Source organism: Brassica napus, chromosome C3, assembly GCF_020379485.1.
Source record: "Brassica napus cultivar Da-Ae chromosome C3, Da-Ae, whole genome shotgun sequence".
NCBI classification, from domain to species: Eukaryota; Viridiplantae; Streptophyta; class Magnoliopsida; order Brassicales; family Brassicaceae; genus Brassica; species Brassica napus.
In genome coordinates this window covers 70,622,810-70,644,225 of record NC_063446.1, presented here as the reverse complement: position 1 = coordinate 70,644,225, position 21,416 = coordinate 70,622,810, and the positions used below count along the sequence as shown (strand labels likewise).

The 21,416-nt window shown below is 35.3% G+C and overlaps 4 protein-coding genes, 1 long non-coding RNA gene and 3 other non-coding genes across 8 annotated transcripts; 2 read left to right on the top strand and 6 right to left on the bottom strand.

Annotated features, from left to right (window-relative positions):
- LOC106390092 (acid phosphatase 1) lies at nucleotides 1–2,024 on the bottom strand. The gene is made up of 3 exons (XM_013830481.3): nucleotides 1,454–2,024; nucleotides 619–828; nucleotides 1–320 (listed from the first exon to the last, which is right to left on the bottom strand). The coding sequence occupies exons 1-3, from the start codon at nucleotides 1,855–1,857 to the stop codon at nucleotides 143–145; spliced, it is 792 nt and encodes a 263-aa protein (XP_013685935.1). The 5' UTR covers nucleotides 1,858–2,024; the 3' UTR covers nucleotides 1–142.
- A 3,137-nt stretch (nucleotides 2,025–5,161) lies between these two features.
- LOC125583498 lies at nucleotides 5,162–8,141 on the top strand. Its single transcript, XR_007320528.1, has 3 exons — nucleotides 5,162–7,736; nucleotides 7,836–7,849; nucleotides 7,914–8,141. It is a non-coding gene; the product is annotated as an uncharacterized LOC125583498 (long non-coding RNA).
- Nucleotides 8,142–11,192: 3,051 nt separating this feature from the next.
- LOC106390089 (profilin-like) lies at nucleotides 11,193–12,581 on the top strand. The gene is made up of 3 exons (XM_013830480.3): nucleotides 11,193–11,528; nucleotides 11,958–12,095; nucleotides 12,221–12,581. The coding sequence occupies exons 1-3, from the start codon at nucleotides 11,397–11,399 to the stop codon at nucleotides 12,353–12,355; spliced, it is 405 nt and encodes a 134-aa protein (XP_013685934.1). The 5' UTR covers nucleotides 11,193–11,396; the 3' UTR covers nucleotides 12,356–12,581.
- Nucleotides 12,582–12,811: 230 nt separating this feature from the next.
- LOC106390088 (glucan endo-1,3-beta-glucosidase 12) lies at nucleotides 12,812–18,914 on the bottom strand. The gene is made up of 5 exons (XM_013830479.3): nucleotides 18,545–18,914; nucleotides 17,186–18,022; nucleotides 13,358–13,855; nucleotides 13,243–13,285; nucleotides 12,812–13,174 (listed from the first exon to the last, which is right to left on the bottom strand). Exons 1-5 carry the CDS (start codon nucleotides 18,600–18,602, stop codon nucleotides 13,009–13,011), a joined length of 1,602 nt encoding a protein of 533 aa, XP_013685933.1. The 5' UTR covers nucleotides 18,603–18,914; the 3' UTR covers nucleotides 12,812–13,008.
- A 615-nt stretch (nucleotides 18,915–19,529) lies between these two features.
- On the bottom strand, nucleotides 19,530–21,010 carry LOC106390087 (60S ribosomal protein L28-2). Its single transcript, XM_013830478.3, has 3 exons — nucleotides 20,757–21,010; nucleotides 20,438–20,601; nucleotides 19,530–19,809 (listed from the first exon to the last, which is right to left on the bottom strand). The coding sequence occupies exons 1-3, from the start codon at nucleotides 20,902–20,904 to the stop codon at nucleotides 19,690–19,692; spliced, it is 432 nt and encodes a 143-aa protein (XP_013685932.1). The 5' UTR covers nucleotides 20,905–21,010; the 3' UTR covers nucleotides 19,530–19,689.
- LOC125584857 lies at nucleotides 19,903–20,000 on the bottom strand. Its single transcript, XR_007321764.1, has one exon. It is a non-coding gene; the product is annotated as a small nucleolar RNA R24 (small nucleolar RNA).
- Nucleotides 20,058–20,155, bottom strand: LOC125584858. The gene has a single exon (XR_007321765.1). It is a non-coding gene; the product is annotated as a small nucleolar RNA R24 (small nucleolar RNA).
- Nucleotides 20,206–20,304, bottom strand: LOC125584860. Its single transcript, XR_007321767.1, has one exon. It is a non-coding gene; the product is annotated as a small nucleolar RNA R24 (small nucleolar RNA).
- Nucleotides 21,011–21,416: the final 406 nt, after the last annotated feature.

Sequence of the window (21,416 nt, the reverse complement as noted above, 5' to 3'; positions counted from 1 at the left end):
AAGCATTGAAACTAAAATCATACTAGAAAAGGAACATGGTACATATTATTAGACTGGTTTGTTTTCGGACCAAAATCACGAAAGACTTTCGTAACTTCTTATTAAAACATAAATTATTAAAAGCTCCTGCAACAGCCAATGATCAAGGAATGTAGTACATTGGATTTGGGACTTTGAAAGAACGATCGGCCACAGAAAAACCTTGAAGGTCACTCCATTGATCGCCAGTATTTCCATGGAGTCTGTAGCCTTTCTTAACCATTCTTGATCTCTGCTCTGATTTGTATTGTACAGCTGCCTTCCCTTGATCTTCGCGACCCCTAAATTAATCACATTAACCCAAAAAAAGAAGAAGAAGAAACCTTAGTATCTTGATATCATTAGTAACCCAATTTTTTTCTTTTTGTTTTTAAATGTTGATAGTAGTAACATATTACCATCAACATATTGACCACCAAATTTTAAATCAATAATCAAAGATCAACCAACTTTTACCACCAAAGTTTAAATCCATAGTCAAAGATATAGTGGTTTAAGGTTTGAAAGTGACAGAACTAGATCAGACGAGTCCTGGAGTTTTAAACCAAAGATACGAGATATAAGTTTGGTATAGGTTACCTCAACAGGAGATACTCCCAGCCGGAATAACCGGCGTCCAGGAGATTTTGCTCGGTAACACTCCTTTGAACCTCGTCCCGGCCAGTTAGCAGAATGAGAGCGAAACCAAGCTTCTTGAGACGGTTAAACAGTTTCAAACTCGCAGCAAACCCTGGGGCTGTACCTTGTAGCACCCACTCGTTGAAAGCAAGCGAGTTGTAAGGCTCAGACCTAAATCGACAAGAAACATTATTCAACCAAACTGCTTGGTACGACAAGAAAAACCAACAATTAAAATAGCACCAAAAATCTTAAAGAGGGAACCAGATCTATCTAGATGTGTATATATTGACAAAGAAAGGAAAAGCAAAAATTTGCATAGATACTGGAAACTCAGTCCATAGCCTACTCAAAAATAATGCAGTTTCTGATATTTTCGGGACCTTAAACAATTTACTAAGAAATATAGAGAATTTTTCTTTTAACAGTTTAGATATCTTTTTATTTTGTTCAGACAATTTAGATATCTATGTTCATAGATATTAACTTGTAGCCTGGAAACTCAGTCCATAGCCTACTCAAAAATAATGCAGTTTCTGATATTTTCGGGACCTTAAACAATTTACTAAGAAATATAGAGAATTTTTCTTTTAACAGTTTAGATATCTTTTTATTTTGTTCAGACAATTTAGATATCTATGTTCATAGATATTAACTTGAAAAAAAATTGGGATCCAAAAACTAATGTTTCAATTGACTATGTCAGTGACCAATTCTGCCAATAACCTTCTAACCACTGAAACAAGCCACTAGACAACAAAATCCAATAGCTAAAATCTACAATGAGCATCATTACCCGTAACCATGAGCCTTGTAATACTCGAGGTTCGAGAGGAGCGTCTCATCTATGTCAAAGACCCAAGCGTCCTTGCCGTCTCCCTTTAGCGTGATCGTTTTAGCGTAGGCGTAGGCGTAACCAGCGACTACACTGTAGTCCTTGTCAAACTGGCCTTTATCGTAATAAGTTTCAAGAGAGCTGACACATTGGGAAGGAACCACCGTCCACTTTCCGGCATTGTCGGTCTCGACGGCCAATCTCCAGCTTGCGCAGTAGGACTCAAGAGAGGAAGAGACAGATTCGTCGACGGAGGTGGGGAGCTTGATGAAGGATGAGACGCGAGAAGAGATGGCCGTATTGATTAAGACGGCAAATAGAAGGAAGGTGAAGAAAAAAATAGAGTTGCTACGAGGAAACGCCATTGGAGAGAGGCTTTTTTCCCCGAGTTATTGTGTGTTTGCAGATGAAAGAAGAAGATGGTTGGCCAGGAATTTAAAGGGAATGCAACGTAACCTCTTTGTATTAAACCACGTGATGTTAGTTGAAGACGTCGCGTCGGTCCCCATATGCATTATTTTGAACACGTCGCGTTGCCACAATAACACTGGCTAGAGTAGATAGATATTGTAATGTCTTGGGTAAAAAGGACGTTTTAGAAAGTATATTATAATACAATTGATGGAAACTTAATATGTCACTTTTGTTTATGTTATTTTCTTTCTGTCCACTCTAATTTTTTATTATCTTCCTTGAACACGTCGCCAGGGCCGGCTCATTGGAGACCAAGCAGTGCGACCGCTCCGGACGTGTCCTCCGTATAATACTAACTAAAGGGTCCAATCTTTTTATAAATCTATATTTTTATATATATAAAAAATTTATAAATATAATAAATAAAATTAAAAAGGACCCAAAATTATTTGATATGTATATAGTTTTATTTTCATTACAAAATATTACTGATTAAATTTTAAAAATATTTAAAACATTATCTGTATATAAATTTTAGAAGGTAAAAAAAAATTTTCTTGCCCTAGGACCTCTAACAGTATTGAGCCGGCCCTGCACGTCGCATGTTGCTAGAGTTAGTGCTCTTAACCAGCTTTATGGTGGTACGGTGGTTAATAGCTTTAGAGTCTGAAGAAGTATATTTGTAAAAAAAAAAAAAATTGGGTTGAACGTACTTAAGAACAATTGAGCTGAGTGTGATCCACTCTGTGTCTCGGCTTTGGTCCAAACTCTTTAATTTAATGGGTTGATAAAGCGAAGGGAATTTCTCATCTTTTGGATCAGTCGGGACTAAATTCAGCTTACCAATGTAATGAAAGAAAACAAGAAGAAAACAGATTCGTTGTAATGAAGTGAACTTACCATATCTAATTTTGATTTTTTTTTTTTGTTAAAAGTCATGAACATGTGTTTTTACTAAATTGCTCAACTTCCTTTGTTAGAAAAAAATTATTTAGATAATTAACATTTTTTTTAACACTGGATAATTATGTTATTACAAGTATGAGAAATATTACAGACGATTCTACAGCTGACAATTCTACCTGCCGTATGAGGATTTACGCCTGACTGCATCACCTGAGCCGTCTTATCGGATCCACGCTTAACGGTATTCCTTGCGTCATGTTGTAGATCTCTTGTAAGTTTTTTCTCCTTTAATTCGCATAATTCCGTCTTCTCCTGGAATTGAAACCACATCTCATGGTGTAGAAACATTAATGAACCATTCGTCAAACCATTGGATCAAGAAGGCTTCCACAGATAATTATTACATTATATTAAATGCTAATTTTACTTTAGAGTATTTTAGCAATGTAAATGCTCCGATATATTCCGTTGAAATATTGAAATCCAACTCCCCTCACCCCCCTCTCCCACCACTTTATTAAGTTAATAGGCGAGGGAAATTACATAACTCATGCAAATGAGTTATGTTTAAAGCTTTATGTTGGTTATTGAGAGATGTGAATCCAAGTCTTTTAACAAAAATTTAGACAAATAATGTCTAACATATAATAAGATATCCTAATATGATTATTACGAAATCCTTTGGGAATGAATCCAAAAATATATCTATGTGGGCATGAGCTGTAGAAATCATAACAATTGGTATAAGAACGGGATAACGAAAATGTGCAAAAATACCAAAATACCCTTCAAATAAGAATGTTACCATTGTGTGATAGAGATTTTTACAGCTCAAGTAAACCTTTTACAGATTTTTACAGATCAAGTCAAAAGTTCTTGTAAGTTCAGTTGTGAGAGGAGCATCCTCAAAATAGCTCAAAGTAGCCTTGCGATTAAAGGTACAAGATGGTGCCAAAATGATTTGTTGAAAGAAAGAAACATAAGATGAATGTGATCTTTGGTTTGAGGAGGAGAATAAGAGATATCAATCCAAGTCTTATATCGGAAGTTTAGTCAAATAATGTCTAATATAGTAAGATTTCTACTTTAATTAGTACGAATCTTTTTGTGAATGAATTCAAAAGTAAATTCATGCGGGCATATTTTTTAAACCTGAATTGGACGGTATTGTATTAATCGGACAATAAAAAATTGGAAATGGGCCGTAGAAATCCCAACAGTTATGAGATTACTCCCATGCTCTGTTCTTAAATTTTGCTGAATGGAGAAAGAATAGTGCTACTTTGTAGGATACATCCAACCATATATAAATGCCCTGGCCTACATGTAGTCATGTGACTCTTGTCTTATGTGTACGAATGGTCACGAATTGAAGCATGTTTTTCTCACATCTTAACTTGGGTTGGTGGCACTTATAAATCCAACCATTAATCTGCATTTATACTTGTCCATATGTGAGAATCGTAATATGAATGAATCATAAATGTATTTAGCTCTTATTAATTTAATATAGAAATGTTCACTGGAGAGTATGTGTGGGTGAAAGATATAATTATTTGCCTTCCAATTCGCTCAACTCGTCAAAACATTAGCCAGGGTTTATAAGAAAAGGTATCACCAACCCAAATTATTTCCAAAAAGCACCGTTAAACCAAGATAATTATGCTAAAAGAATTTTAAGTTACCATAATTCATGAAATAAATATTGTTTTTCTTATACGTATTTTTAATCAAACTTAAGATAAAAAGATAAAAATACATTAAAAGAAATTAGATGGATGGCCTAAACCATATGGCAATTTTTGTTGTTGTGAGTTCTTGTTGTTGTTAGACCATAAACTCATAGATCCCGAGGATTCTATATATCATTCGGTCTTGGACTTCAAACCACCGATTTCCGGTATTTATTGTGATCATCCTTTTTAACATATTTATTATTAATGATTTTGTCGATTATTTGACGTAGTTCATAAAGTTCGTAGTATCGTATACAATAAGTTGCTTTAGTGGACTGCATGTTTCATCCAGTTAAAAGAACACAACACCTCTTCCTATCCTATTCTTATCAGTTTAAAGAACACACCACTTCTTCTTCTGGTCAGCATTTCATTGATCATGTTCCTATCCAATTAGAAGAACACACCACCTCTTCTTATTTATCTTTTAATTCCTTCGTTTAAATTTATTAGAAAATATTTTTTTGTGCAAAAGCACGTAGACGTAAATTAAGAAACGGATAAGTTATTGATTTAACCGCCAAAATAGACTAGTATAGAATACAAATATATTTAAAAGCCATGCAGGACATCAAATAGGTAAAGTAAAAGAAAAGATCTCTAAAACATTTAATATTAAAATAGAAGGAGTATACCATCAGTACTATATTAAAATAGAATGAGTATATATCACCCAATCAAGATATTTAAAAAGTAATTTCTCTAACATTTAGTAGATTTTAGAAATATGTATGATATTTTACTGTATTGGTTATGGAAATTAATTATTTTGATCTTATTCACATGATAGTTTTCAGATATGTGTCCTAGAAAGAGTTTCTTTCTATGTTTCTCTAATCAATATAAACGCTCTATCCCATTTTTCAGTATCAAAACATTTGTAACAATCAAATAATCATTGTGTTAACATAATCCTCTAATTTTTTCACACGTCATGGCAAAAATGTTCATCTATATATAAAACATTTCAACTAATCATTTTCAGATAATATATGCTCTTTCATTTTTATAATAATATATACTTACTTAGAACTCTTGCTTTGTTCCTAAAGTATATATTTAAATAAGGTCGACGATCTATTTCTCCACGAGAACTATGATATAGCATCAGATGTCTCCCGAACTATAATCTCGTTCTATATATCTCTGGAGAAAAGTTTAAAATCTATTTCCCCACAAATCTTGTTTTTTTAGAAAACCAGTAAAAAAAACCATTAAAACCCATTAAGCCTGAAAATTGAACCGAAAAACGGCTCAAACTAAATATTTGATCTAACATAATACAGATTCGTAAACACCCACTTAAACCGATATTAAACCAAATCAAACTGAATCACTACGGCTTAAGTCCTCTTCAATGTTTTCTGTCACCGGCAAAATCATTCACATCACCGAGAATTCTCTATTTTAATATTTGTTATTTCACTTGGGTCTGGAACAATGATGCGTAATCAAAGCTTACATGGAGTTGTCTACATCACGAGAATCAAGAAATCAATGGGAAACTGAGAGATGTGGGAGATATGAGAGACTGATTTAAATCAGATTAATTAGAAAAATTAGGAGAGGTGAGAGACTTAAGCTTTATCTGTATACTTGAATGGAGAGGGAAGCTTTTAAGGGTCAATGTAAACGGCGATTCGGTTAAGGAATGAGCTATATACGGCGTTGTGGGAATGAAGGTCAGAAGTAATAGCTGAATGAGAACTTTAATCTGTGGATGAGCACAAGAGAACAAAAAGGACAGCTAAAGAAGAAGAAGAATGGATGGGAGTATGCTAGAGATGTTTGGTGTGTTTCTGAAGAAAACTCATAAGTAATAGCTGAAGTAATAAGAAAGAGATGATGATATGTTTTCAATTTGGGGATTTTTAGTTTTAGGGTTCTTTATAGATGAAGAATTATAAATTTTAGGGATTTAATTTGGTCTGGATATTAAACCGGCGATTCTGGTTTTGTTAAATGTATTTTGATTTTAATTGGGTTTTGATTCGGTTTAGTTTCAACTTTACATGGTGTCGGTTTGATTTCTAATCAGTAAACAATTTTAATTATGATCTATGGGTTTTCAGATTTCAAACTTTAATTTTATGGAGAAATGAGTGTTAAAATTTTAATTTGTGGTAAAAATAGATCTTAAACTTTGTTTTCGGGAATATATAGAATGATGTCATAGTTCGGGAGATATCTGATGTTATATCATCGTTTTGTGGAGAAATAGATTGTCGACCTAGAATATAATGTTAAACTAGATCTGAAATCATTATCGTCACGTTCTAAAAAATCTATATATATAAAGAAGAGTTTCCTTCACTCCTATATATATAAAAAATCTATATATATAAAGAAGGGTTTTCTTCACTCCTAGACTATCCACATAGGATGCCACGTCACAAATTTGTTAATCCACAGCGCGACACGTGTCCTCTACATCAAATTCGGCGTTTCATTAAAGTGATGTGTATATAATTATTGGGCTACGTTGTGTGTATGGGCTCAAAATATTACTTAAACCTGACAGTCCTATAACGCGAAACTTTTATCTTCCTCTTATGCGTCCTATCGAATTTTATGGTTCTTCGTACTCTTTGATATCCGACAACGACGATCTTCTAACATGTTCTCCAACATCAACAATGGAGATCCGAAAGATTGAGATGCTTAAATCAACGTGAAGAATCTCTCAGTAAGGCTTCATAGCGTCGTTTGATATTCCTTTCATATCAACCGAAACATTCTGAGTTTCGGATTCAACGTCTTTATCGCCTTCTCAACTCCATCAACCCCTTTCTAGCATTCAATGCAAAGTTTCTTCTCTGCAAGGCGGTCTATCTGCGACTATAAAAAGGTTAGCGTTCCTCTCTTGAAAACCATCCTCTCAATCTGTGAAAATAACAAAGTAAACTTTTTCCCAGAGATGACTAACTCTTCTGTTCTGCTTTCTGATTTGATTCCCTACTCCAAATATTATATTCTAAAATCTTTCAGTCGAACTTTGTTATTTCATGGGTTGTTAGAGCATGTGATATTGATTTTTTCATAGCATTGTGTTGTCTACAGTTTTGTGCAGTTTCTCTGAATACGTAAGCAAATTACTAGAGATTGATGCAGTTTTGGTCCAGCATGAGACCCAATTAAGGAAATTACAGAATCATTGAGGCAGCATGGAATCTGTTGTACAAGGAAAAGTAAATGAATACCTTTTTGTAATGAGGCTTTCTCATACCAATATGTTTTACGGTTCTGTATTATACTTACCAGTTGATGTTATTGTCCAAAATGTTCAGACTAAAAGACAAGGGTAAGTCTAAATATTTATCAAACTTGAAGAGTGGATGGATAAGAAGGTTTTTAATCCTTAATAGCTGTGGGAGGAAGGGATCCTTCAGGAGGAGAGATTGTTGAGAAAGGCCGCAGAGAGGGCGCAAAAGAGGATGATGAAATAACTGAGAATCGCCCGCATCTTGACCTGCTATGAAACATGGTTAGAATGCTGAAGGTAGAAACAAACTTGCGGGTTTAGTGTCTGTTCTTTTATGTGTGTTGACCAAGCTTATACTCATGAATTAGAGATGATGTTTTCAAGCGTATAAGAAGGAAAAAAAAAAAGAAAACTTCATAGATTAAAGGTCAAACCCCGTTAAAGGTAAAACCCCACATTTTCATGTTTCCAACTACTTTCGTTTGATTATAATTTGATTCAAATGTTTCTTTGTCTGAATATATTTGAAATAATGGCAAAAAGAGTAGAGGATCATGCTAAGCGGATCACCAAGGTACTTCATACACGACATGTGATGAGAAGGTCGCCCTCGGTGACGGTGTATTGCTTTTAGAGGTCAGAACCAGTCGTAGAGCTGTTGATACAGCAAGCAGACAAATCATCATCAAAAGTTTTGGGGTGAGATCATTTTTTCCTTACACTTGCTAAACATTTTCTGTATACTCGGCGAGGAAATGATTTTGATCAAACAGAGATGGAACGAGTGAGGACAACAGCTTTAATGTGCATTCCTCATATAGCCACAATGCGACCTGACGACATGAACCGGGTATGCTATATAAACCAAACCTTTAGCCAAACCCCGATATTTTGTCTGTATTGGTTTGGTTCTAAATCGAGTTTCTTGTGTAGTAGGTGCAGCTGTGCATGGAGAAGACGGCCCAGCTGAACTGCAGCAGAAGCTATGTTAATGAGCGATGGTTATTGTGAACGCGTGCGATCTTCAGAAACTCATCCGCCACAGGCAACTCCTAATGGAGTGAGTAGAAAAAATCAAAAAAACTTAAATGTCCCCGCCTTAGTCCCCCTAGACATAGTTTTTCTTCTTATTATTCTCCATTGGTTGCTTCTTTTATTTCTTCTACCAAACAGTGAATATCACCAAAATATGTTTCTATGTTGTTTTACTGATCTTTGTTTAGTCTCAACTCCGAAGGTGTTTTCAATCTTCTACAAAGTCCATTATAGTTTTAACCAAAGAGTAAAAGCCAGGTAGACAAAGAACGTCAGATTAAAATGAAGCGTTAAATATATGACCTTCTTATCAACAAGTTCTGTTTCTTTATGATCTGATAATCCGATCCTCTAAACTTTTTTTGGTTCTTCTTTTTTTATGTGCGTTCATCTTAGGGAAATATAAAATTCATTTTCTTTGCACGTACATGGTTCAACACGTTGTTTCAATTAGGAATTCTGAAGACACTATCTTACGAATAAGTTAATGAAACTTTTGTGGCTGGTAGTGTGTCCGTCTGAAAAAAATTATCATAATAAAACCATAAAATTCTTAAGATATGGTCATCGCTTTTGATTACACTGATCACATTACAAAATTTTTTTTATCAAACGTTGTTTTCTCAAGTCTATCAATAGACTTAGATGTTTGATTATAAAATCTTTAGCAAGCTGTTGTTACAAAAAAAAAGCAAACTGCATAATAGAAAAAATGATATAAATTTTTCACTCCACTAACTTAACACTTAAACATAGATATAAAATATGTTAACTAAAAGAAGGTTCACGTCTATAGTCAATAAATTTTTAAGATTTAGTTTTCTAAATATTTAATCTATTAATAGATGTTACTACTATATAAAAAAAGAAAGGCGAGGATTTTTACCAAATATATAAAATATAATAATATAATTGTGATTTTTGTTATAACCAAAAGGAAAAAAAAAAAGCTAATATATTCTATATAACTTCTTTAACAATATATATTTCAGAAAATATTTATGGCGAAAGTATCAACTTAATTTGAAAATTATCCCAAATTTATTTTAATTAATTTCAGAATACATTATTGGTCACTTAGGAAAGTTATATTCATTTTTGCTCTACAAAATTTAACTTATATATCTATTTTAAATAATTAAATTTATATTAAATATTTACTCTAACTATTTAAATTACTTTTCAATTTTAATCCCACCCGTAGGGCGAGCCGGCCCTAGTCTTTATATATAAAACCGTGCCGGAAAAGAATAAATTTTTTGACCTATCTAGCTATCTTTCTTTAATGTTGCTGAATCATTTCCCAGTTTAGCTACTCTGATTGACATGTATTTGAACAAAACATAGAGTAATATACAAGAATATTACCAATCAAAACCATAATTTCAAAAAAAGATCGAGAGAACAAGTATTTGTTGAGAGAATGTTGAGAGTGAGGTTCGATAAAGTGTTTAATGAGTTAGTTAGTTAGCGACAAAGCAGATCAAAAAAAAAATTCGTTTATATTAAACTGAGTGGTTACGTTCTGATGCGTTTAGGCCTTAGGGGTCAATAGTTGTGTAAATGAAAATTTTGAAACTAGAGACCCAAAACTTTAATGCATAACAAACTCTACAAAACCATAAGCTACAACTTAGATCATATATGTTTCCCACACTGATCACTAGACCAGCAGGACTCAATATCACTGATATATATATAATTATATATGTATGCACATAACCTATATTATTCGTATTTGAAATCTATCTTCTACAAACCTTAACAACTGAAGCTCCAGAAGCAAACTTCTTCTCAAGGTTTTTTAGATGTGTCATTGAGTTGTATCCCTGATAAACAAACATGTTTAACGCATTAAACAACAATGTACATCCCTTTAAAAAAAAGTATATTAGAAGATTTAATGAAGTAATCTCAAGCTCCCTTTACCTATGAAATGAAATGTTTCGCCAAACAGTCGCTGCAATTACAATTCCCGGTAAGAAATGGGCATGCTACTCTAAACTCCGTCATTCATTATCTATGGATATCTACAGAGTTTGAAGATAAGAGAAAGTGAATATGTCTTGTTTGCAATCAAAATCTCGTTCTTATGATTAATTAAAACTGACTCAGGTTCAAATCACAGATGATAATAGAGACCTCATCCTCACGGCTCACGCATTTGCTTTCACTACCACAGAGGATAATATATGACATATCCTACTTGATTGGAATTTCAATGATTAATTTCGTGACACAAGCACAACACAAGAGTTTGGTCGGAACTCGGAACAATAATGATTTGTAATGAGTTGACCAAAATAAAAATATTGTAACTGATTACGAGTAAAAGCAATTTACTGCTTGGAAATTCCGTTGGTGTTATTAATAGGGATGGAAATAATGATGGAGCTATAACAAAGGCGAGATGTGAGCAAACACTAATTGAAATTATATTTTTGAATAATTAAGACGTACGGCTGAGAATTCGTCTACGCGATCAAACGGTTGAAAATCATTCTTAGTGTATTCTTTATTGCTCCCCTATTTATCTGAAGGACGAAGAAGTCCTCACGCAGAACATAACATATCATAACGCAGAAAGAAAACGTTAGGAGAAAAGAAGAAGATGTCGTGGCAAACTTACGTTGATGAACATTTGATGTGTGATGTCGGAGATGGTCAGGGTCATCACCTAGCCGCAGCCGCAATCTTCGGTCATGACGGTAGTGTTTGGGCTCAGAGCGCCAACTTCCCTCAGGTAATTTCATTGTGAATGAAGATTCCCTTTTGATCTTTGTTTTGTTTATAATATATGGTTATAGTCGATCGATCTCTATCTTGTTGGTATAATCGTTATTCTTGAGTGTTATGTTATTGTATAAACAATGAAGGAAAATTTCATGAGAAGGTCCTTTTATTAAAAAGATGTTTCCGCTTTGATACAAAACCAAGCATTTCTTGTTGTCATGGACATTTATATTTATATGTATTCCAGTTTCAAATTGTATAAAGCGTTCTTTTGATTTATATATTTCAAGCAAAGATGAATGTTCTTTCTTTCTTTCCTTTTTGTTAAAAAACGATAAATGTTATGCACTTTCTTCTTTTTTTTTTTTGTTGAACATTAAAATGGTATTTACTTCCTTTGTAATATTCCTTATTCTCTTTATGATGTTATTGATGATAGTTCAAAGGACAAGAGTTCGCCAGTATAATGAAAGATTTCGATGAACCGGGCCACTTAGCACCCACAGGGTTATTCCTAGCAGGAGCCAAATACATGGTGATCCAAGGCGAGCCTGGCGCTGTAATCCGTGGCAAGAAGGTAGTGTATATACCCCATCTATTAACTTCATTAACGTACATGTTGTTCATATATATGTATGTATGTATGTATGTGTGCATGAATGATCAAAGATCATTATATATTTTGTTGGTTTGATTCGGTAGGGAGCAGGAGGCATAACCATAAAGAAAACAGGACAGTCATGTGTGTTTGGGATCTACGAAGAGCCTGTGACACCAGGACAGTGCAACATGGTCGTCGAGAGGTTGGGTGATTACCTCATCGAACAGGATCTCTAGATCCTCAATATCCTCAAAACCTATTAGAATGTTCCACCTTCCACATTTTTTATTTATAAACTTATATTTGGTATTGGGTTTGTGAAGCCTGATTGAGAGACTGGTTTTTATGAGAATTTTTTTTTGTTTTCTTTGGTTTGCCTCATGTTTTGTCAACCATGTTTAATTAATTTGACACTTTTGGTTATAAAAACATAATATGTCTTATGATAACTAAATATAACTAGTTTGCCTGTTTAACTGAATCTGCAGCTTAGACTTTTTTTCTGGGCTTCTCGGAGAATTTGTGCTTGCTTGCCTAAAAAAAAAAAAAACTTGTCTCACAACTTCCGCTCTAGGTTCGATCTTGCAAAGAACTAAGAAACAATCACATTGTGTTTGGTTCTGATGAGTCCCTATTACATCTTAGTTTTCATGATCAATCAACTCTACTTCTTAATGTATCCTGGTTATCGATTTGAGTAATGAAATAATTGTCTTGGATCAATCACTTGTCTGTACTTTGAATTGATTACATTTGAACCACACACACATGCACCACTAAGCTCATCTCTCCAGCTAAGCAATGCAAGAAATTACCGGTACTAAAGTTCTATTAAACTCCGGTTTGGTACACTAACTCAAAACTTCACAGACAAGGTAACCAGTGTCTCTCACCATAATAGACTCAAACTAACTACAAAGCACGGCAACAGAACAGAGACATCAACGGAAACCACCATTTGTCTGATTCCTTCATTGCTTGTCGAAGGAGAAGCCAAGGGTGAATCAATGGCAGTTATGTTTCCTGTGATATTACCCGCCATTGTTCTGTTCATTCTGCACAACACAACAACAACAACATCAGCTTTAGTTTTAATCAGAAGAGTGAGAGAGAGAGAACTCACCCATCAGTAGATGGAGCAATCATGTACAGACAGTTACCATAGCCTGCAATAGCATATACATTTTGAGACTCAAGTAGGAGACTACAATGGAAAGTGTATGTAGGCAAGCACTTACTAGGGTCCTTGTCAACTTCAACGCTCACTCCACCAAAGCTGCAATCTAAGCTGCTCCCTCCACTCTGCTGGTAATAAGTATTAAACGCATACGATGCATGTGAGAGAACAGTGTCTGGCTCAAAGCAAGGTTGGTTTGGCTGAACAGCTGAACAATCAACGTTCCCTGGACCACAAGCCCAGTCCAACGCGCTCTGCAGCTCAGTCACCGAAGCTCGCGATGAAGCAACACACCATTTCTTGGCTCCTCCTCCTCCTCCAATGGTTACAGTTGAGTTACTTTTGTCACCTGGATTTGGACTAACACCTGTGGTTGTGTTTGTTGGAGAGACAGGGCCAGGGACAGCGCTCTCCCCAGTGAAGTCTAACGCGTAGACACTTGTTCCATTCGCATAGAACATTCCCCAGTTTCTCTCAGACTCCATCCCTGGCTTGCGGTTCTCATTGAACAACGAGAACAAGTACACATCTATCTCTTCCCCGGGCTTTGCAGGAGTACCTAACCAAAGATTAACAAGTTAATGTTTATGTTTCCATCCAGTGAAGTCTCAAATTATTTTTTTAGACCACGTTCAAAAAAATATTAGTTATACATCTAAGAGCATGATTAACTCCGGTCTCTTAGCCGGGGTTCTTTACTCATGATTTGACATTTTTTTTATTTTTTAAATTTCTTTTACACTTTTTAAAAAAGAAAAGCTAAAAACCGTCTCTTAGCCGAAGCTAAAGCTAAGAACCCCAGTTAAGAGACTGAGGTTAATCATGGTCTAATAATGTAATAAAATAGTTTTAAAAGTTAGTAATCTATTTATATATGTTTAACGTTTGTTTTTTAAATATAAGCTCTAACCGTCTAACATAAGCACTATATCTAAAAAATTAACATTTTAGATCCTAATTTATAGCTGACCAAAAAAAAAAGATCCTAATTTATATATTTATTCAGTTTTTACTTATTTATTTATCTAGTTTTTAACTCTTAATTTTTATTTTTGCACCTATTCAACCACTCCACTTGCACATTATTAGATACTAGATGATCACCCGCACATTTGTACGGATTAATATACATCAAACTAATTCAAATTTTAACATAATGTTTAATTTCAATCTAAATTATTTAATTAGTTTTAAATATTAAATTAAACAGAAGATATAATTTATCTTTTTTATTACAACCCATCATTGCTACTTGCAAAATCTTTTATTTATTATATCACTAAACCACACACGTAAAAGTATATTATCATAATAACCTAATAAGATTTTATAAATATTTTAAAATAACTTCAAAGATAAATCTACAAAAGAAACCACAATTACCAGTTATCACGGAAAGTTATGAAATCAAACCTCTCTTCGTCGAAGACTGTGGGAACCGAAATTCGCAATGTCGATTTCCATTTAAATTAGGAAACTAGGAAAACCCTAATTTCCCAGAGGTCCCGGAGATCTATTATACCACACGCTAAGCAATCAGAACACGAGATATCAACGACAAATTACAAAAATCGTAAAAATAGAGCAAAATAGATCTTATTCCGAATCCGTGTTTGAGCGTTACAACAAGGTATAAGCCTGGGCTCGAGAGCTGTCGGCGAGATTCCTAGTTCCAGCAACCCTAAGATGGCTAAACCTAATTGAATCGCAACTCGAAATAACAAAAACAGAAATATGCTTAAATCACTCTAAGTACTAAGTTCGCTCCAAAAAAAATCTCTCCTCATGCCTCTCGCCTAGAACTCCTTATATACTGGCTCCTAGGTCGGTTTACGCTTTTCCTCTTCTGCCCTTAAGTCGTCATAGCATAAAAATGGAGATATTCCATTTTTTCCGATCTTCGTAATTATCTTCAAAATTTCGTATTTATCCGCGGAAACTTGACATTTATCTTTCCTTGCGAACCAAGCGTAAACTGTCATGCAGCTTACGGGTTGTTGGTTAAGAAATCGTAAGTTGGGCCTCGAGTCATGACTTAGGTCCCTTTGGGCCGTCTTCTGACTCGAAGCGTTTATTACGGCTTCTTTCGATAAAGAACAAACTTTCCGCGGTTTTTACTGTAAAGTTTGCTCGATGACTTAGAATGGCGGGAAACATGAAATGGGTTCGCTACGGTCTTCGGGATATAGCATCGAAGGGTAGACGAGAAAGCATGGACTAATGTCGCATCGACGTTTCGGAAGAGCTCGGTCGCTACGTAGCGACCGAGCGGGACAGACGCTCAGTCGCTCGACCGAGCGGAACGGACGCTCGGTCGCTACGTAGCGACCGGACAGCGTGCATGTGTGGTAGTTGCGTAATGACCGAGCTTGGTTCGTCCGTGTTCTGATCGTCATACTCGGACCTATCCGTAGGTGGTCTGGGTATGTTTCTGATGGTGATGGCTTATGTTTGATCTAAATAGAATTCGAACGAAGCTTTATCTCGGGAACATACGTTGCGACGTTTTCTTGACCGAGCATGATTTGTTGCGGAAAGACATACTTGTATTCTGCGGGGATTTGGACGTTAACTTCGTCGTAACCGTTTTCGACCCCAACAAAGTCTTAATTGTATTTATGAAATTTCTTTTTTCGGAGTTTATAGTTACACCTATTATCCATAATAATTAAAAAAAATACTTTTATTTAACTAAAATTTTATAAACTAAAAGTGATAGATTATATATGTCTAGTAAAAATTGAATTTTTTAGTTATAATGGCGAGATATTATATTCTTTAGAGCACCTCCAATGGAGGATTTTAGACTAGAATCCTTAGCAAAATAATATTAAGATATTTGGTGGGGCTCACATTTTGTTAAGGATTGGGTACTAAAAATCCTTAATTAAGGACTGATTGTTAGTGAATCCTTACACTATTCGCGGGTCTCACGACACGTGGCGACCCGCGATTGGTTCCATTTTAATTTTTTTTTTTAAACGGACAAAAAAAATAATAATAAAAAATTCTAAAAAGTTTACCTATGATTCCAAGCCACCGAGAACACCATTGAAGGTGCTCTTAGACTCATATTTTTTATTGGTAAGATAATTCGGTGACATAAAAGAGAAAAATATTTCTTTTAAAAATGGTAGATAAAAAATTAAACTATTTAATATTACTAAAGTAAACATAAGATGAACAAAACTATAAGACTATTGCAATAATTTGATAATACTTGTTAATAATAATTCTCTTAATATAATGAAAATATTTATTAAATAATCATTAAAAATGTTTAAAAACTAACAATTCAAAAAGTTTTTATTAAAAATAATGACTCAGCCTAAATCATGGAATATGACAAATAAGCTTCTAAAAATAATAAAATATGCAAATAAGCAAATCATAGAGAACATGACAAGTAAGCAAAATTAAAATTACCACCTGAAATTATTTAAAAATATAAAAAATAAATAAAATTACCAATTAAAATTATGAAGAACATGAAAAATAAATAAATAACCTATATTATGGAGAATATGACAAATAAGCAAAGCTAAAATCATTAAAACATACAAATAAACAAATTACCTAAAATTATGGAAAATATGACAAATAAACAATAAGCAATGACAAATAAGCAAAATCACATAATATTATGGAGAAGCTGATAAGTAAGTAAAATCACTTCATAAATAATAATATAGATAGTGCTTATATATATATATATCTAAAAATTAGCACTATATCTAAAAATTTAAAGGTTTTTTAGGTCCTACTTTATATATAATTTAAAGTTTCAAATCCTAATTTATATATTTAATTCAAAAAATTTATTTTTACATTGGGATCTTATTCGACTGCTCCACTTGCCATCTACTATGTAACTAAAGATCATATATACCTGGATCACCAATGACATGGCGTATGAGGTTGGTATTGTAAGCCAGAGCATTATCAGGAGTTGCAGCCGTCTCTTTAGGCGAGCCTTTACTAGGCCACCCCGACTCAGTAACCATAACCTTAACGGTCTTGAAGTTCATAGCCGTCAAGGCGAAATAGACAGCGTCAAGCTGAGCATCAAACATGTTGGAGTAAAGCAAACCCGTCGCAGGGTCAACAACCTGCGAAGACGACTCGAACAAAGCGTACTCCAACTGAACCTTCTCAGCTGAATCTCTGTAAGCGTAGTAAGGATACAAGTCGATCATAAAGGGAGACTCGTTCTCCACCAAGAACTCAAGCATCGGTTTCAAGAACGCTGAGTGTTTCTTGCTGAAGGTAGCTGACGAAGGAGGGAAGGAGCGAGACAAGATAGCGAGCGAGTGGGAGCTCGAGATCTTGATCTTTTTGTCCAAACCGGCTTTCTTCAGAGCGGTGTGGATGTTTTGCATTGCTGGTAAGACGAGGCCGGTAGCGTTGTCTGGCGCTTCGGTTACTTCGAGACCGACGGATATGGAAGTGATTTTGGTGGTTGGGTAGTAAGGGAGGATGTTGTTGCGGAGCCACGTGTCGACGTTGGACTGGAACTGAGCGAATGCGAGTAAGTCAGCGTTGGGGACACCTATCATGAGCTCGATATTAGTGTTTGCCAAGGCTTTGAGGACGTCTATGTTGGCGTCGTAGATACGGACGAACTTGATGTTGAGGTGTTGGATTAGCTCGGATACTTTGTTGGGGCTTGGGAGGTTGTCTGCGTTGCGTCCGTAACATATCCCTATATTGCTTGCCACACCAAGCTCTGCAACAGTTTTCAAAAGAGACATTTTGAGGCTTCTTCTGACAAGAACTAGTTCACCGGTTCGAGATTTTTCAGACAAGAACTACAGAGTAGTAGCAGAGATAAACTTAGAAAAGCATAGAACTTTGACATCGAGAAGACGAAACAATGTAACCCCAGAAGAGGGAATCTCATAACAAGTCTCAAAGCATCTAAAGTAGTTCAAAGCTAACAGGGTTTGAGATTTTTCAGACAAGAAGAACAATGTAGCAGAGATCAACTTAAAACACAATAAAGAAACAGATTTTGACATCGAGAAGACGAGATAATGTAACCCAGAAGAGAGAATCTCAAACCATGTAAAGTAGTTCAAAGCTAACAGGTTGGAGATTTTTCAGACAAGAACTAAAAGTGTAGCAGAGATCAACTTAGAACCCAATAAAGAACCAAACTTTTACATCAAGAAGACGAAACAATGTTAACCCAGAAGAGGGAATCAGAGGTAAATGCAAGCCCAAACGAGGAATTTGATTAAAGACATACTCAGGAAGGCAAGAATGGAGACAAAAGTCCAGAAGATTAGCTTCAGTCTTGTACCCATTTTCTTTCTCTCAGACAAAAGGTTTTTTTTTTTTTACCAAGCAATGTAAGGCCTCACTCTCTCAAGAACACTTGTTTGGCCTGAAGTAGGGGGCGAAGCACAGAGTTCTAGAGATAGATAGATAATAGAGAGGAGAGAAAGAGGTGTTGTGTGTGTTTCTAGTAAGTGAACGTTGTGCTTTCTCTATCAGAGTTCGGATTCCAGCTGAGAATATAAAATTGGGTTCAGAGAAACGTCTCGATCCCGTGGATTAACCAAGCATGTTTGTTCTCTCTCTCTCTGTCTTTGACTGTTGCAGAGTTACTGCTTCCAAGAATAAACTCTCTTTATTGGAGTAATAATGAATAAAAATTGTATAAATGCAAATGCGTTCCAGTGCAGAGAGTACGGACAACAGTGCTCTGCTTTTTATTTTGTTTTTATTTAACGGTCCAATCTTTCACTCAAATGCAAGAAAATTGCATTTACCAAAAATAATTTCCAACCTCCAAATACGTTCATTAGAAGTTTAGTTTGAAGCATTCATGTTTTGGGTCTAATCGATCAAGTATTAAGCCACTCCGGTGGGACCTCAGAGCAGTTGATTGTTGATGTTTTTGGCTAAACACAAAATCAGCGCAGAGTGACTTCACCTTTTTCTCTCCAATTAACTTGCAAGCAGTTTTGGGCTGGACATGGTTCTAACTTGTGGAAGCTATATAACGAACGTGGAAGGCGAGTTTTTACTTCCGAGGAATCGCAGAGTCAAAAAAGATATAACAAGTTCTTGGAATGGCTTCAGATGCTACAAGATATGGCACTCTTTCTTTCACATGTAGATTACATGATCTATATGGCTCGATGGATTCACAATATTATGATCAAGACCAGCTACTACTGATTCTTGCACGCATTGGACTGATGGACACATTCAGCATCCAGTGAAAATAATATTAAAATAGTTTCTAATATCATTCAGCAATGTAGGTGTTTCAAGCAAAACACTCATCTGTCCATAAAAAATCTTTAACCTACAAAGCAGTGTCTGAAACTTTCAAAACAAGCTCTTTCAGAAGTAAAATGTTCATTCAGTGGTGGATTCTTTAAATCAGGCCTGCCTGTTCCTCCTCTTGGGACCAGACTTGGCGACTCTAAGACCCTTGCTGATCACGCTGAGCCTAGCAAGTGCTGCCTTCTTCAAATCAGGCCTGTAGTAGTTGACCACAACCTGAAAAAGATTAGACAGTAAATCCATTAATACTGATATACAAAGGAGTAAAAGACGAACCTGGTATGAAAATAGTACTTAGAAAAAAAAGCAGTATCTCAGAAGCCAAGCGTAACAAAGGTATTTCATTGAAGAAAGACACCACAAAGGACTACTCTCTTCTTACGTGTTAGCTTTCTCATCACAGATAAACATATGTCACAAACAAGTATAGAATCAGTAAATTAACATGAACTGCTAAAGATTATTTATCTCAGAAGCCAAGCGTAACAAATATATTTCATGGAAGAAAGACCCCACAAAGGAGTCTTTTCTTCTTACGTGTTAGCTTTCTCATCACTGATAGAAGTTGCAAAACAAATAAACTATCGAGTATGCATTATGATATTATTATTATTAGCTCAGAAGCCAAGCGTAACAAATGTATTTCATAGAAGAGATAACCCCACAAAGGAGTTGTCTCTTCTTACGTGTTAGCTTTCTCATCACTGCTCATGAAACCAAACCTAAAGTTATCATCCATTCACCACAAGATTGAAAGCTAACAAATCTAGAGCATGATGAACCTATAAAGCAACCAAAAGTAACAACGGCTAAACAGTTATTGAATATAAGAAATGAGTTATACCTGGTTGGCAACAGCTTTGGCCATCCTGGGGAACTCCTTCTTGAGGACAGACTTGTTAACAGAGAGCTTAGGCTTGTTTTGCTTCTTGGTCTTGGTTGTTCCAAGTACAACGCCTTGCTCCTTGTCAGCTACCTGAATGGTCACTGTCTTCTTGTTCGCCAAACCTAAAATAAATAAATAAACAAAAAAGATCCAACCTTTAATCAATAAACCAACAAAATTCACATCAAAAGATCCAAACTTCAGAGCTTATACTACCTAACTTTGAGTCCATAAGCAACATTCTATCAAACAGATTAACAAGAGTTAGCGTCATTACCAGAGTGCTTGTAAGAGTTGAGGTTGCATAGGTTGTTGGTCTCCTTGCTGAACTGAACCTTAGCATTGCCTCTGCCGAACTGTTTGACCAAGAAACAGTTGTTTCTCTTTACGATCTCCCAGACTAGCTGTCCTGGCACTGTTGTCATTTCTATGTTAGATGACGGCGGAGTAGAAGGAGACTCGTGCCGTAGTGTTAGGTTAAGACAATGAGTGATATATATATACACTCTCTGTAAAACCCTAGTTTAAATTCTCTGATTGTAATATTGTTAGATCTAATTATATTATTCTTGAAAGGTAAGCAATTGGGCGTTTGGTCTAGTGGTATGATTCTCGCTTTGGGTGCGAGAGGTCCCGAGTTCGATTGTCGGAACGCCCCTTTTTGTGTATAACAGTATATATAATGATAACGACCTGCAAAACAGAATGTTCTGTTGTGGGAGCCAAATCCAAATCGTGTTTTGCCTCCCCTTCCCAAATCAAGATATGAAACTCAAATTAAAGCATTGTTTCAACCTTGTTGATTTTGTTCCATGTAGTGTGGTTAAAGTTGTAGTTACAACTCGGGATGTGATTTCCAAAGAACCACATCAATTAGCACTCTCTCAGCAGTATGTCAAACTCCAAAATCTCGAAATTTCAGAGCAAGAAATAGATT

Excerpts from the sequence above, each read along its gene's own strand:
- LOC106390092 (XM_013830481.3), bottom strand. The coding sequence starts at position 1,857 with ATGGCGTTTCCTCGTAGCAACTCTATTTTTTTCTTCACCTTCCTTCTA. Across the intron at positions 829-1,453 it reads TACAAGGCTCATGGTTACGG|GTCTGAGCCTTACAACTCGC; the intron begins GTAATGATGCTC and ends TTGTCGATTTAG. Across the intron at positions 321-618 it reads TGGGAGTATCTCCTGTTGAG|GGGTCGCGAAGATCAAGGGA; the intron begins GTAACCTATACC and ends TGATTAATTTAG.
- LOC106390089 (XM_013830480.3), top strand. The coding sequence starts at position 11,397 with ATGTCGTGGCAAACTTACGTTGATGAACATTTGATGTGTGATGTCGGA. Across the intron at positions 11,529-11,957 it reads AGAGCGCCAACTTCCCTCAG|TTCAAAGGACAAGAGTTCGC; the intron begins GTAATTTCATTG and ends TATTGATGATAG. Across the intron at positions 12,096-12,220 it reads CTGTAATCCGTGGCAAGAAG|GGAGCAGGAGGCATAACCAT; the intron begins GTAGTGTATATA and ends TTGATTCGGTAG.
- LOC106390088 (XM_013830479.3), bottom strand. The coding sequence starts at position 18,602 with ATGGGTACAAGACTGAAGCTAATCTTCTGGACTTTTGTCTCCATTCTT. Across the intron at positions 18,023-18,544 it reads CTCCATTCTTGCCTTCCTGA|AGCTTGGTGTGGCAAGCAAT; the intron begins GTATGTCTTTAA and ends AAACTGTTGCAG. Across the intron at positions 13,856-17,185 it reads CCATGTCATTGGTGATCCAG|GTACTCCTGCAAAGCCCGGG; the intron begins GTATATATGATC and ends ATCTTTGGTTAG.
- LOC106390087 (XM_013830478.3), bottom strand. The coding sequence starts at position 20,904 with ATGACAACAGTGCCAGGACAGCTAGTCTGGGAGATCGTAAAGAGAAAC. Across the intron at positions 20,602-20,756 it reads CAACTCTTACAAGCACTCTG|GTTTGGCGAACAAGAAGACA; the intron begins GTAATGACGCTA and ends TATTTATTTTAG. Across the intron at positions 19,810-20,437 it reads CCAAAGCTGTTGCCAACCAG|GTTGTGGTCAACTACTACAG; the intron begins GTATAACTCATT and ends AATCTTTTTCAG.